Source organism: Pezoporus flaviventris, unplaced genomic scaffold (assembly GCF_033815535.1).
Source record: "Pezoporus flaviventris isolate CSIRO_AGI_PZ_B2104156 unplaced genomic scaffold, CSIRO_AGI_Pfla_v1 ptg000002l, whole genome shotgun sequence".
Lineage (NCBI taxonomy): Eukaryota > Metazoa > Chordata > Aves > Psittaciformes > Psittacidae > Pezoporus > Pezoporus flaviventris.
The window spans coordinates 1,069,686-1,086,118 of NW_026892550.1; the positions used below are offsets into that span (position 1 = coordinate 1,069,686).

A 16,433-nucleotide genomic window follows, 5' to 3' on the forward strand; every position below is an offset into this window, starting at 1 on the left:
TATGGCTAGTAAGGAACTAATCTACATGGGTTTCTGCTCACCAGCATAGAAGATGTGGTATCATTCCTCTTGTATACAATTCTTTCATTCCAGGCAGGGCTCAAGAAGAAGAGAGAAAGCAATAAAATGGACCACTTGCCTAAAACTCGATTCCCATTCTGCTGATTTCATTGCAGGTTGCAAATCTGGCCTGTTCGATCTCGAACAATGAAGAAGGCGTGAAGTTAGTCCGTATGGCAGCCACGCAGATTGACAGTCTGTGCCCACAGGTAAGTAAGATTCCTGCTAAAAAGTACTCAAGAACTCTTTTGGCATTGAAAACATTAATTAGCTGGGACAGGGAAAACAGCCTAGATGAAGATTATAGCCTTACCTTTGTCATTGCACTTTTGCCTGCTTTCCATGAACTGTGAAAGATACATTCATGTCTGTAGACTGGGGTGCAATGCTGTGGTTTTAATGGTCTATTATCTATTTGTTCTTTCCCTTGTGTAACAAATGATTTTGAACAACAGGTAATAAATGCTGCGCTCACATTGGCCGCCAGACCCCAGAGCAAAGTAGCACAGGACAACATGGATGTCTTTAAAGATCAGTGGGAGAAACAAGTGCGAGTTCTCACTGAAGCTGTTGATGACATCACTTCAGTGGATGATTTCCTCTCCGTTTCAGGTACTGGGATCAAGGGACTCTTCTAAAAATACACTTCTAAGTTAAAGTAACAGGTTAGAGCAGAGAAAACCTGTAATTACTAAAGGATTGTTATTCCATTAGTCCGTCCCTACTGGAATGCTGATCTTCTACAGTCAGCAGGAGGAACCAAGCCATGCTAATTAATCCCTGGTTAGCTTTTCATCTCCAGGAGAATATCCTATTTGTGCTTCTTTTTCTAGAGAAGTTTTGTTTTGACACAGGCACACATTAGGATTTTGGCCACCTTTTGAAAATGTGTTCGAGACCTGTGTCAGGCTGACAGTTTTGCACAAACTGTTATTAGAGTCCTCGTGCAGTTGTAGTCAAGAGGAGGAAAGATGAACTTTCCTTACTTTGTTTTGTAGCTTTGCTCAGGTGAGCTGTGTGTAAACACTGGGGCAGATATACCATAACTCCAGTTATCCATAGCAGGTTACCAGGCCCTGAAAAGAGGTAGGAAAAAGGGAGATGCTACATGTGAGTCCAATATAGGTGTGTTCTCAGGACAGCTCCCCCCCTCCACACTTTCTTCCTCCCCCCTTTCCCAAAGGGATGGGATGGAGAACCAAAAGAATGTAACTCCCACAGGTTGAGATAAGAACAGTTTAGTAACTAAGGTGTAACACAAATCACTACTGCTACCTCCAATAATAATAATAAGGGAAATAACAAGGGCAGAGAATACAACTGCTCACCACCTGCTGATTGATACCCAGCCCAACCCTAGCAGTGATCTAGCCTTTCCGGGTAACTGCCCCCAGTTCTACATCCTGGGGATGACGTGCTGTGGTATGGAATACCTCTTTGGTCAGTTTGGGTCAGGTGTCCTGTCTCTGCTTCCTCCCAGCTTCCCCTCCTTCCTGGCAGAGCATGAGACTCAGAAAGTCCTTGGGCAGAGTAAACATTACTGAGCAGCAACTGAAAACATCGGTGTTATCAGCGCTGTTCCCAGGCTGAAAGTCAAAAGCACAGTGCTGCACCAGCTACTAAGAAGGAGAAAAAATGACTACTAGTGCTGAGCCAGAACCAGTGCTGTGCCGCACTTCTCTTACCTCACTAGGAAGGATCACAATACAAAACAAGGTCTCCTATGAAAACAGAGAAAGTGTCTTAGTCCTTACATAAAGAAGGGATGGTGAAGAGAAGGACTTTTTGGGTCGCAGTCTTTTTTCCATCCTCCTTGTGAAGTGCTACAACTTGTGGCAGAGTGTATTGTTATAATATTGCAATGAATACTATAATTGCAAAGTGCTGCATCTCTTGGGTTAATTGTCTGTTGTAGACAACTTATTTGCCTATTACAGTTTGAAAGAGGTGAATTTTGTTGTTGTGAGTAAGTACATAGTGTGGCAAGTGTGCTTAGCCTACTGTAATGTCACAGAAGAGCCAAACTTCAGGAGATAGCTTGGACTTAATTTTATGTTTATTTCCTTAGGGTTTGCTAAATTTCCCAATAAAAGTTTAAGATATTTAGAGAAAGAAAAAGTATTTATCCATTATAAACGTCTGTACTCTTCTTTCTTTACTTTCCCCTTTATTTCATTTGGTTGTATCCAGCTATTATTAGTAACAAGGAAATGGTTTGGTTTAGTATAATGACACTCCATTGCGCAGCACCAGTGCTAGGGTGTTTACTGCAAGCCATGCCAAGAAAACAAAAATGAACTCTCAGAATAAAAGGGTACTTCAGAATCTGGTAGCACATAGATTTTTATTTGAGATTTGAGGCTGGCAAACACTTTTCAACAGACCTAGTTTTACAATGAAAGAGCAGACCAAGCTATAAACTGCAGACCCTGTCCACAAGCCAAAGAGAGGTCAAACTTGCTTAAATGACCGTTTGGTTATTTCTTTGAGGACTTTTCTCATGCCAAGCATTTGTATCCATAAAATCAGAAATTATTTGAATAGAAAATGTTTCTATTTTTTGTTTTTCTCAAATCATATTTTCTTCTAACATAGCCTTGACTTAGATCCAAGCTTTCCAAGGCAGCTAAGATGTAGTATTTCTGCTGGGTTTAGACTTTTTTCTAACACTCTCCATAGACAAGCCTATTAAAGATGAGAAGGCATCACATGTATCCAGAAAACCTGTTGCTGCTAGCTGTAAGCTTGGAAGCCTCAGCTTACCCAGGGTAGTTTTATTTTTGGATGTTAAAACAGTGAAGCATTCAGAATGGGCTAGTGTCTGCTTAAATGTACCTCATGTAATGACACCTCCTCCTCTTCATATTGAGTGTCACAGTTTTAATAATGTCCCCAGGAGACCTTAGGGCAATTTCCAGTACCTAAAGGGGGCTGAGAAGAAAGCTGGAGAGGGGCTTTAGATGGGGCAGGTAGGGCAGAACAAGAGGCAATGGCTTTAACCTGACAGAAGGGAGATTTAATTTAACATTAGGGAGATGTACTTCTCTGTGAGAGTGGTGAGACACTGGCACAGGGTGCCCAGAGAAGCTGTGGCTGCCCCATCCCTGGCAGTGTTCAAGGCCAGGTTGGACACAGGGGCTTGGAGCAAGCTGCTCTAGTGGAAGGTGTCTCTGCCCCTGGCAGGGGGTTGGAACTGGATGAGCTTTAAGGTCCCTTCCAACCCAAACAGTTCTGTGATTCTGTGAATAATACTGTGGCTGCCAAAAGAAAGCTGACCATACTTTTAATCAATTACTTTAGATTCCAAATGCGCTGCATGTTCAAATCCATATGGCTTCTCTTGTTGGGCAGAATTTGGCTATGCCATAGTAAAAAAAAAAAAAAAAGAGAGGAAATAGTGAATAAATATTTTGGCAAAGCAACGTTTTTAAAACGTGAATAGAGATTTTTTTAAACAAAGAATTTTGCCTTGCAAGTTACTCTGATTCACAGCTCGGGGGAATTTCTGTTTTCATACGGAGTTGTTACAATTTAAAATTCACCATCATGTAAAACATTCCTGAAACCCTCAAATGAACCAACCTTGGGATTTTTAACAGTGAAGATTAATGTGTCATTCTATTTATGGGGCCAAGAATAATTAACAAAAAGCAGTTGTTGAACTGATTGATTCTGGTTTATTTATTACTATTACAAAGAAGAGCACTTCATTTTCTGTTTATTTGAGACATTGGCAGAAAAGTTGTTGTTTAGTCACTGAGTTTCTCAGAGTGAGCTGCTCAAATATAACATTCAGACACGGTTTTATTATTGAAATGAGTTTTAACTGTACTGGCTGCAGGGAAATAATGTCTGACCTGGTCAAAATCTGCTTCATCTTTTCACATTGTCAGTATGTGAGAATATCACATCAGCTGTGATACTGCAGCACGAGTGGATGGCCTGATTCTGAGCCACAAAAAAAAACAATGCAGCTCCCAAGATTTCAATGAAAACACTTGATTTTACACTATCTGAGCAGACTCACTGTTGTTGACTCTTCCTTCTGAATATGCACAATCACATACGATTATACTGTATGTCATTAAAAATGCACAGCTTAATCTCTGGCATAAATAGAGTAAAGGAGATGAACTACTCATGCTCAGGCACCCTGCTATCTACAAAGGCCATTTACTGTTGTCTTTTCAAAGTGATTTATTTTCTTTTCTAACTTATTTAGGCACAGAGGAACCAAACATATTGAGTGTTTATGAGAATGTGTGAATTCAGCTTCAGAAAATTGCCCAACTGTTTATTAGAGCATCTGCATAATATTTGAATGCTTTCCTTTTGCATTGATTTCTATTACACTTTCATTATAATAAAATTCAGTGTGATGCTTGAAATTAATGTGACTGTTTTTCAAAGAATCACAGGTTGGTATTTGCGGTATGGGTAAGAGAGGGTAGTGCAGTCCCTTTGAAATATAAATATCACACTTGGGATTATGTGTCATAATACCACAGAATGGTATTTGTTTTGCAGTCCTGGATAAGGACAGATATCAATTTTTTAGCATACTGACTTATGCTGTTTACCCAAATCAGTAAGCTTTGCTATGAGGAAGAACGACATGAAATGAGCCTTATTTTTTTCCTACATTCCAGAAAACCATATTCTGGAAGATGTGAATAAGTGTGTGATTGCTCTCCAAGAGGGAGATGTCGATACACTGGACAGAACTGCAGGTGCCATCCGAGGCCGTGCAGCCAGAGTTATTCACATCATTAATGCAGAAATGGAAAACTATGAAACTGGAGTTTATACTGAGAAGGTGCTGGAAGCTACCAAACTACTTTCTGAAACGGGTAAGCTTACTTGAAATGTTTTTTGATTAGTTCTCTGAAATATGGCACTCAGAGGGGAACCTGTGCTTGAAACCAGTTTATAAACAGATTTACGACTGTGAGTTGTTTTTTATTCTCTACTCAATGTTATTGCAGGGGCTATGTTGACAAGAGCCATATAAGAGATTCAGTAGCCCATCAAGGCTAATCTACATCCTCAAAGTTTCAATGATTTGAGCAAATACACAGCCTTTTCTTCAAGTTCTTTCTGAGTCAGTTGGTTATGCATTATGTGTTGTTACAAACATTAGTCTGTGTTTTGTACAGGTGAATCTACGTGTTGGTGGCTGAAATTAGGTTTCTAAACAAAACAAATTTTCATTGAAAATACATTTAAGCAACTGAAAATGCATTACCTAATTGAAAAAAAAAATATAAACGGCTGGTAGATTATATAAAATGTGGAGATTATATAAAATAAATACATTATCCAAAAATAGAAAAGTCTGCAAGATGGATAGACCAGGAAAAGCACTGATTTATTTTAATTTGTCATTTTCTATATTTAAAAAGCTATTATATCTATTTGTATGTATATATTAATATATATAAATATATATAATATATATTTTATATATCGTAACTATATAATTATAATTATAATTATTATAATTATAATATATTAATATTAAATGATAATTTTATATAAGTATCTGATATATATATATAATATATATTTATGTGTATATACGTGTATATTAATTTATTACTATTATTTAAGCTTTTTTTTGCCTTCACAGAGCAGGGAGCAGATTCATCTAAGTGTAGGTGTTTATACATAAGCTGGTTATATTAGACTCCTTTATACTCACTCAGTACTACCTGTTGCTATGCGCATCTGAATTGTTCAGTACAGGCAGTGCTTTCAAGTGCCCTCATCTTAAAACAGTGGTCTACCTTTGTTTGGATGAATCATACTTTGGATTTCATTCACTTCACTGTACAAGTGACCAGCTATGATATAGATACACGTAGTTCGGAAGTCTGAAAATGTCTGAGCTGATCCTCCCCTATTAGGTGACACTTGCTCACCTGGGCTTTAAAATCAAGAGTATTTGAGAAGAAGCAAATGAGAATGCATCAGCTCAGGGCACGCCAAATGTAACATTCAGACAAAACAGACAGGCATCTCCCTGTGAGATAGAAAAGCAAAATCTGTTGTAGTTCTGGCAGCCTCTGTGTCAGCCTTAAGAACAGAAATAAGCAAAATGATTTATTGTAGTATTATGGTTGTCCTCAGCTTATTAAGACCTAATAGGGAACCCAAGCTCTATTTGTGCAGCTAAATCCCAGTGAACAAATTCAAGAATTTCTTCTTCTTTCTTCTGACTTTTCATTGTCATTTATTGGAAGCTATAGCTGAAGTGTGGATTCTTGTGATTGTGATTATGACTAGAAAGCTGTGCCTCAAGCACCTGCAGTGCTTGTGTATTCACACCAGCCTGTAGAAAATAAGTTTCACAGACTCCTGTGAGCTGCAGAACAACATTTTGGGGAAGGTCAGAAATCAGTGGCATGATCTTCAGCCTGTAGAGCACACTCCTTTTGGCTCTACACAGCTATCTTCTATGCAACATTCATGTTCACTTTACAACCAGCTGACCTTAAGAGTTGTCTTTTGGCCTTGTACAGCTTGAAAACAGTGCAATAAGGTTTGGTTTGTTTTTTCCCTCAAAGTTTTGTGGTTCCATTTGTGCCATGGTTTTGAAGTAGAAGAAGCCAAAGTGGGTCTGAAAATTGTTTTTATTAGTCCCCCTATTTTTCATTACCCAGCAAGAGATCAATGGAATAAGTAGTGTACATTTAGCTTATTTGAAAAAGTCTATGGGTTGGTACGAATTAGCAGGGGAAAAAAATAGATCACTTCAGTCTGATATGGTAAAATATTCTGTGGCTCTCTTGTGTTAAAGTATCCTTTTGGTAAAGGAGAGATTTTGAAGAATTCTGCCTAGCAATGAGATTTCTTTATTAACCAACACAAAAAAAAAAACATATTTAGGCTTTTTATTCAGCTAAACTTTCTGACTTAGATTTTATTAATAATAATATTAATAATTATTATTAATAAGAATATTGATTTTTCAACAGAGTAACTAACAGTTATAAAAGTCAGTTACATAGATCAATAATAGGCACAATAAATACCATCCATATTTAATGCACTTTTGTATAATTTGAATTATAATTTAAGTTCTGGAAGCTCCGGACTAAGTGAATATTGACAACATCAACTTACTAATTCTGGGATTCAGTACTCAACACTGAGTCACTATTCCTTAGTTCAAGTTATTTATTTTGTATCTTGTAAAATGTGAGTAAATTTGAATAGTAAACAAAAGTTTAAAACTTATATTTTAAATGTTAAGAACTCTGTCATGTGCAAACTGTGCAGCAGAAGTTCAGAAGACAGAATGGGCCCAGATTCAATGGAGCACATGAAGCTAAAATAATTTCTGCCAGACACAAATGTGGATCATTAATATTAAAGCTCAATTTCTATCTATCTGCAGCTTTTCAGGCCATTTACAAAAACATTTATTATTCTTTCTCTATGATTTTTGATTTAAATGGGTAGAGTTTACTGACTCATTTTTTCACTCTGGAATAAACTGGTTAAAATGGTGTGTAGAACCCCCATACACCATTCTGTCTGTGCCTTGGATGTTTATACTCTGCTCTCTCCCTTGGAACAGGTCTCTGCATACACATCTGTGTAGCTATGGATATAGAGATATGAGTATCTATGAATACACATGTATATTTTTATAGTCTTTCTATTCATCACCTTGAGATCCAACCCAGATTTTATTAAATGCACTAGAATAATGCGATGGTTTTATCTGGAGTTAGGCTTCACCCGCAGATGCACGTATCAAAGTCTGTGAGAAGCACAATGATGAAGACTCATTTTCAACTTTGCTACTCCTTTTTTTTAATTGACCTTTATTTGTTTTTAAATGAAGTGCTTTTGAAAGCTGGAAAAATTTAGTTAAATGACAATGGCAGGGAAATAAGCACATTACCTTTCTCTTACAATTATTAATTACTTTTAACTGTCATTTCAGGAAAGGAAATCTTTTGGAAAGCCTCTTTTTCCAGGGATTTCATATTGTTATAGGAGTACTGGGTTTGATCTACAGTGCAGAAATATGGTTACACTGTTTTGGAAAGAGAAACACCTTGCTCATGCTGGGGAGGGTGGGGGAAAATTAATCTTTAAGGAAAGCAATATTGGTAGGTTCTGAGAAATTGAAACTATGCATACCTTACTTTTAGAATTGGTCTCCCCTTAATGATTCATTTGTTTGTTGTGTTCTTGTTTTAAATTTACAGCCTTCGGAACATACGGTTTGGGTTTTTTTAGTGTTTTAGTGCTTTCTTGCTTGTGCTTGACTAACCCACTGCCTTTATAGCCAAGCACTCGCTGTAGACTGGATTCTTATCTCTGACAGCAGTATTAGGGAGTGACAGATTGGTTAATGTCTTTTTAAAATTGAATACTTTTATTTCCCTTTTAAACTAAAATAAAAACTTGACTCTCACTGACTTGCTTATAAATCCAAAATGAAAACTATAAAACCACAGCGTCTATGGGCCTTGATGGGAACAAACACTGAACTCATAAAGTGTGGTGTGTGTTAACTGTGTGCGGGAGTAAACCAGAGCTGCAGTCACTGTGAAGTTTGGGGCACTGTGAAGTTTTACTAGTATCTTTAGCTTGGTTTCCAGAAAAGCAAAGCCCAATGGCAGCCCCAGCCCTGGGCATCATCCACCTTCATGAGGATAGGGATGGATTGCATGGATTGGGAGGCAGTGTCATACTGATGGCTCCTGTTAAATGTTATATTGGTGTTCAGCATTTGTAGAGAACTGTGAAATTATCCTGCTACAGATGGTCCGTGGAAAAAAAAAAAAAAAAGGAAAGAGAGAAAGGTGGAAAGGAAAAGAGAGGAGAAAGAAAAGGTTAAAAACAAGAGAAAAGGCAAAAGGCAAGGGAACGGAGCCAGATTAAAAAGGGAGCACAATTTCTGTTTGAATATTGAGATCTCTCATACTGTTCAGCACCCTGTCCTTGCAATGGCTAAGGCCAGCTGGGTCTCCCATTGCTTTTAAGTAGGAGGAGATCAAAGTTTACTCAGCAATTGCTTCAGAAGCTGTAAGAACTGAAGGGAAGAAGCATGAATTTCTAAATGAGTAAAAAGAAGCATCTGTGGAAAGAAATCAAGTAACAGGCAACGAGGCTGAATATTATTTTTGAAGACTTCTGAGACACAGGAAGGAGAAAAAGCTGTGACATTCTTGAAAGGTCAGAGGGTTGAATTTAGATTAGGAAAACTAAAGTAGACTTTGCAGAGTTGTAATGAAAGGAGTGAATGGGAAATGAAGGAGAAAAAACAGAACAAATGGAACCAGAACTGCCTGGGAAGGGCTATGAAAAGTTTCCAATTTTTCAGGGTTTTTTTTTCTTCAGTTTTCATTGGGATGTCTGGAAACCATCCTGGAAGAGCAAGTAGGGACTGTAGTGACAGGACAAGGGGTAACGGGTTAAAACTGAAACAGGGGAAGTTTAGATTGGATATAAGGAAGAAGTTCTTTACTGTTAGGGTGGTGAGTCACTGGAATGGGTTGCCCAGGGAAGCTGGGAATGCTCCGTCCCTGGCGGTGCTCAAGGCCAGGTTGGACAAAGCCTTGGGTGCCATGGTTTAGTGTGAGGTGTCCCTGCCCATGGCAGGGGGGTTGGAACTGGATGATCTTAAGGTCCTTTCCAACCCTAACTATTCTGTGATTCTATGATTCTAAGTACTGTAGTACTCAGGTTTCTCACTCCTGTGAAGAACATTGGAAATCTGAAATTGTCCAATTCAGAGCAGAAATTTGATTTTCAGCTTTTAGCATGTTTTAAAACTACCCTAGTAACTTTGTAACTATCTGGTTTTAAATAGGTGACTTCTGTTTTGACTCAATTTTCTTTATTTTGTGTTATCAAAATGGGCTAAAGCTGAAAATCAGCGCTACTGGCAATTCAGCAATAAGCCTCTGAGAATTTTATCAGCATGAGTAGGACAAACTTTAAAGATATTTATCACTAGGAAAAAGCAGCTCGATGATGTTATCAAAGCTAATACTAAAGTGTGGCAAAGATGGATTTTTCAGCAGCTATATGAAGGGAAACAAAATGTAGAAGCAAGAAGATGAGTTTAAGCATAACTGTAATCCAAGAAAACCCCATATTGTATCTGAGGGAGAGCTAAAGATTTCAAAATGGAGCCTATTTCAAAAATAAATTATGTTAAATTCATGTTTTATGGGAGTTTTGGGTAGTTATAATACAACTTATGGGTACCATCATCCTGAGAACATGAGATCGTTTATCCTGGCATTTTGATGAAATTATGGCCTTTATTCTGCAATGCACTGTAGCATTTTCTTTAAAGTTTTGCTAAACTGAAATCCAAAGATCAAGGTATCACCACCAAAAAAAAAAAAAAAAAAGCATTATTAGGGTATTTTACAAAAGGACCAGAGAATTATGTTCCAATAGTGCTTGGTTTGAGCCAAAGAATTTTTAACCTGAGAGGCCATATTCAATATACAGAAGAATGCAGTGAGAAACCATGTAAAATACATTATAAAACAGTTACATGAGACACATAAGAGCTGAATAGATCACCACGGTGTCTACAAGCTTCAATACTATTTCTTTTTTTCTCTACTTTTACAGTTTAAAAATATAGTATTAAAGGAGAATATAACTTAATTGATACAGATTTTCAAAAGCTTTTCACAAAGTCCAGCACACACGGATGTTTGGAAAATGGGCAACCATGGAATGACTGTTAAGGCCTTTGATGGATTAAGAGCTGGTTGCAAGACACAAGCAAAGCATAAATGACCATTTCTCAGCAGGCAGAAAGATAAATCCTATGATGCTTCAGGGGTCAGTGCTGTGGTTGGTGCATAATGTATTAATTAAGAGGTGAATACGCAGAAGCAAAATGTGACAAAAGGAGAATGCTGGTTTGGCTAGCAGGAGTAGGGGAGTTTCCTTATCATAAAGGCAACACTAGAAGATAATTTTATTCCATTTCTCTAGGTAAATGGAACAATTTAAACTGTATTATCTACATTGACAGGAAGGATCTGAGCTAATTCATCCTCTTAGAAAAAATATGGCATCATTATGGGCAGCTGGGCAAAGATACCTTTTCCAGGCACTATAACCCTCAATCACTGTTTAAGTTAGCCTATACATTCAGGAATACGTTCACTGAATGGCTCAAATAGTTGTTTCAGCTTTGATCAACCTAAAAATCTTCCAGAAATGGAAGACAGTCAAGATGAGATTGATAAAATTAAAGAAATGTAGGGATATAGAGGCAAAAATGTCTCAAAAACATTTTGTGTTCTTAAGAGCCATTTTATAATGTAAGGAGGGTGGTTGTGGAGTTAGAAAAAGAAGTATACCAAGTCTATGAGATACGGGCAGAAAAATGCAGTGAATATTGGCTAGCTCCAGCAGAATGTTTTGTGAAATACAAGTGTGAATTGTACAAAAATCTTTTAAAATAAAAACACTGGCATTCCTTGCATCTCCTTGCCTACACACACCTACATCCAGATATGCACAAACTTATAACCAAAGCCAGAAAGGGTGTTTTGCTTGTGTTATATAAGCCATTTTTTGTGTCCAACAGCATGCAACTGTTTTCTTGAGGCGGTATTCTGAAGAGCTACATCTACCTTTTATTTGAAACATCAACCTGAAGGGAGCTCTGTTTAGTAGCAATAATATTTTGGTGGTGCTCACTGAATGTAGTCTGTGTTTGCACAGGTAGGCAGGAGAATGAGACATCTGAAATTGGTGAGACACATGTCCCTGCAGCCATCATTTGTTATCCTTCTTTGTATGCTTTGTGATATACCCTTTCATAATTTGATTGCCTACTATGCTGGCCATAAGGCACCTCGCTGCAGATGCAGCTTACCTTGGCTCTCCCCTGACATTCTATCTTTCTGCAAATGACAATTCAATGAGGACAAAGTTTGAAGGTTTCGGTTCTATTCTTTTATTTCTGTCCATATCTCACAGTGCTTGGTGACATAACTCCAGACATGTCATTAACTTCTATAATGTACAGCTCACCTGTACTGCATGTGAGCAAATCCAACATTTCCTGAAAGTGCTGCATTGCCATGTCTATGCTTCATAGTTGCATATACCCACAGATAAAGTAGAAGCCTTTTGTGAAGTGCCAGAAGACTGATTTAACACATATGGGCCAAAGGATCAGGACTTGGCCATAAATTCAAGGCACCTTGAGAACACTGGGTTTACAGTCCGTGCCTAAATCAGAGATGCAGTTATATTGGCAGTGAAGGCTGATTCTTCCTGAAAGTCCCGTGTTTACTGCAAAATGCTATAGCGTATGCACATTCATTATTTTGCATCTATCCTTTAACCATTTCATAGGGGGAAAAGTGAATCAGTATAGCAAGAAGATAAAAGATGGCCTGCATTGGACAGTGATGTTTCATCCTTTTCTGTGCCATAACAGTGAAACCAGCATGCTGCAAATTTTGCCCTAATTTTGTTTTCCCTCGTTCCCGAGTGACAAATGTGAGACGTGTAGGGTTTGATATGCAGAACTGATGAGGATTCACATTTTTACTAATGAGTATTTAGCTGTAACGGAAATCAGTGGCTGCTTCTTTGGGCACAGAATTGTGAATGCTCTGAAAACCCAATACAGTGACATAAAGCGCAGACATAATTATGGGCATTTGAAATTGGGTATTAGGACAAACTTCTTTACTGAAAGGGTTGCCAAGCATTGGAACAGACTGCCCAGGAAAATGGTGGATTCACCATCCCTGGAGGTCTTTAAAAGACATGTAGATGTGACATTTAGGGACATGGTTTAGTGGTGGACTTGGCAGTGCTGGGTTAATGGTTGGACTCGATGATCTTTAAGATCTCCAACCTTAATGGTTCTCTGATTCTATGATATATTATGTAATAGTTCAGTAGAGTTTTATAAAGCATTTTCTTTTTAATTAACAATCTAATAATCACAGCTGAAATGTTGTAAATTATGATATGAGACTAGGGCTTAAAAAACATCTATTGAAATATTTAGATTCTTCTGATAAGAAATTTCCAGTTCTTCTAGAAACAAACTTTGACAAACACTTCAAGCTAAATAAGGTGTCACTTTTGATTCCTTCTTCATCCTTCAAATTACATTGAGAAAATATGCCGTCTTTGGCAGAGCATGTCAGATATCCCTTAGGAATTAATTTTATGTACTGAAACTACCCAGTAGACCGTGTTCTTTCCTCAGTTAAGTAAATTAATGGATTAATACAAAAAGGTAATTTAAAAAAGGGAATAAATTTCGTCCAGAACTGTGACATTTTTAAGCTATAGCTTGTAGCTTTCAAGGATCCTTCTTTCAACTTTCAGCAGTGTAGAGGTTCAGACCTTTAGACTGTCATGTCATTCTTGAATAATATTACCCAAATCAGAACAGATTTTTACAGCCACTTAAGGGCTGTTTCAACCTCATGATTGACACCTAAAATTCTGTGTCTAGTTTCTATGAACACGGCATAGGATAATTCAACTTTCTGAAGGACGACTACAAATGCTGAAATGAATGCAGAGCTACAAAGAGATAGCCAGAGGGCAGAGCTGAGTAGACTGAGTATGAGATCAGTCGCTTCTCTGGAGCTCAAACATCTGGTTTATCTGAGGACCATATGGCTTGAGAGAACAACCCCTGGTCTTTGAGAAGGTTGATTCCCTTAGATCCAAACCCCTGTATGCTAGAAAGAGTTGAGTAGGTCCTTGTCTCTTTACACGTAGCTCTGCTGATGCTGTTCAACAATAGACTTCTGGCTAGAAAAGTGCCCCAAAGATGAGACCTTTGGGAACCCTTCATTTCCAATGAGATTTAAATGGAAAGTGGCCACTTCTTGCTCAGCTGGTACCCTCCTAGGCACCCTTCTGATTTAGAGACAAAAGTGTTCTAGGATTTGATGCAGGAATGGGATTCATTTAGGCCCAAATTTATTTGTCTAAAGCAGACATCCAGTCTGAGCCAATCATCTGTCCTCACTCTCTCCAAAAAGGGCAGAGCAGTGTCAGAATTTGGTTTAGCTGAACTTGAACTGCTTTCTTAAAGTAGGTGTGGTTAACTGTCTAATGGAAACATCTATTGCTCTCCATTTGGTTAAAGAAGACATAGATTTCTAACTTTAAAGATATACAAAGTAGGATGAAACCAGGACAACTTTCCTAACTCCCACTGATACCACTAAGAATTAGAAACCTGTGCACCTAGAGGGACTTTAACCTTCATTGGATTTTTGTGTCTTAATTATCCCTTTCTACATTTCTGAACATTCACATCTACTTAAGATTCTGAAGAATTCAAGTTCCTAAATAATAAGGCCATAAAAGTGCATTAAATTAGCTAGGCATTCATTTAATCTTGCATATTAATGAAACTTTACATTCTAATGATATGAACAATGACATTTGTAATGTTTTTATCTCAATAATTTTATGTCGCCTAACTTTTCCCTTCTCAGTGATCTTGCTGCTCCCATATCACTAAACCAAGTGCACAGCTCTGTTTTCAAGTATATTCCACTACAAGTTGATTGCCATTAGAGAAAAAGAGTCAATAGAAAATATATATTTAGAAAATAGATAATTGCTTGATCTTTTTAAAACTTAGGAGATATGGGTGGGGTGAGAGAAAAACAAGAAAAGCTTTAGTGAAAAGCTGAGTGGAGCAACGTGGTTAGCAAGGAAATACAGGTTATATCAAGGCAGGAGTTCACCCATGGTGATGTGCTGGTTTTCTATTAGGCTGATAAAATAAAAATAATCTTTGAAAATAATCAATGGGTGCAACGGAAGTCATTTTAACTTTGTTGTTTTCCAGTTTTTCTCCAGTCATTCAAACTAGATTTTGTTGGCAGTGATCTTACTTTCAATGCCTTCGAAAACTCATCTACAGAAAGGCTTAGAATCTTTATTTGTTAGGATGACAAAGTAACTTAGAAGTGTTTCTATTAACTTGAGACCTGATTCTGTCAACATTTATGCAGGTGCCTAATTAATTCATGTAGTTAGACTGAGAGATGTTAATGGATCACATTTTTCAGTCCAGCGTATGTTAAATTTTTTCACCCAAAGTGCTGATTTGCTTCTGAATCTGAAATTTGTAGCCAATCTCTGTACATAATAAATTAATCAATCTCTGATGCATTTACAAGTTTCAGCATTTGCAAGTTTCAACTCCAGATACAGGTTTTATGCCTTTGCCTGATTTTACCTGTAGCTCTTTCGCTACTGGTGTAAGAATACCCTTCTTTGTACAGTAAATGACAGATAAGAAAGACTGGAAGTTTTTTGGGTGCAACTGAAGTATTTCTCTATGCATCACTGTCATGGAGCTTCTCAAGTGTGGCCCAATAACTTTAACTGGAGAATAATAGAGTTCTTAACTCAATTTCCAAAATCTTTACTGCATTAAATGGCAACATACGCTTACAGAAGCTATAAGTAATAACATCTTATTAGTTTAAGATGTTTCTTCTTGCTTCTCTAATCAAAAATATTTCCCAGTAATGTAAAAATGCAATTGGCACACAATCAATTCATAATATAGTTTAATAGCAATTTCCATTTCGAAACAGCAAATAATGTTCCACTGTAATAATGTAAATTAAGGACTAAATTATAGCCAGGTCTGCAAGGTCAAAATTATTGAAAGAAGCTTTCACACCCAATGGGCAGACACTGTGGTAATGCATGTGGTTGAGGATGAGTGCCTCATGTGCCTCATGTTCACCAAAATTAATATACTGTAACTTTCCATCTCCCCTTGGCCTGATGCTTATAAATTTACTAGCACTACTTATTGAGTGAACCAATGAAGCCATGACTGTTGGCATTTTCAGTGTCATAGTACGAGGATTGGGCACACCCTTAGCAAGTTTGCCACCAGCACCAAGCTGTGTGGTGTGTCCCATTCCTGGAAGTGTTCAAGGTCAGGTTGGACAGGTCATGGAGCAACCTGGTCTAGCGGAAGGTGTCCTTCTCTGTGGCAGGGGGTTGGAACTGGATGAGCTTTAAGGTCCCTTCCAACCCAAACCATTCAGTGATTCTCTGATTTAGATGTATAATTTATACATACATTATTTATATATTTTTCAGTATATATTGGAAGCAGAGAAATGAAATGCAATATTCAGCTAAAATAGGCATCTTTATCATCTTTTGGGGGGAGAAAATGAGCAGTGATTTCTATCAGGCTGTGAATAATTTTCATGAGGACTTTGTGGAATTTCCTTCAAGTATTTTAACATGATTCAGATATAGCTGCTAGATAGTAGTATATTATATTTTTTGGACTAAATTATGCAATTGAAACATAGAAATGTATCTCTGGATACAACCGCAAAACACAG

The 16,433-nt window shown here is 37.5% G+C and overlaps 1 protein-coding gene across 2 annotated transcripts in view; it reads left to right on the forward strand.

Annotated features, from left to right (window-relative positions):
* Positions 1–16,433, forward strand: part of CTNNA2 (catenin alpha 2) — a 452,176-nt gene that overhangs the window by 390,046 nt on the left and 45,697 nt on the right. For both annotated transcript variants that reach the window (XM_061466251.1, XM_061466261.1), the window contains 3 exons: positions 177–269; positions 516–672; positions 4,710–4,910. In XM_061466251.1, the coding sequence (XP_061322235.1) occupies positions 177–269; positions 516–672; positions 4,710–4,910 (451 nt within the window). The remainder of the gene's footprint in view (positions 1–176; positions 270–515; positions 673–4,709; positions 4,911–16,433) is intronic.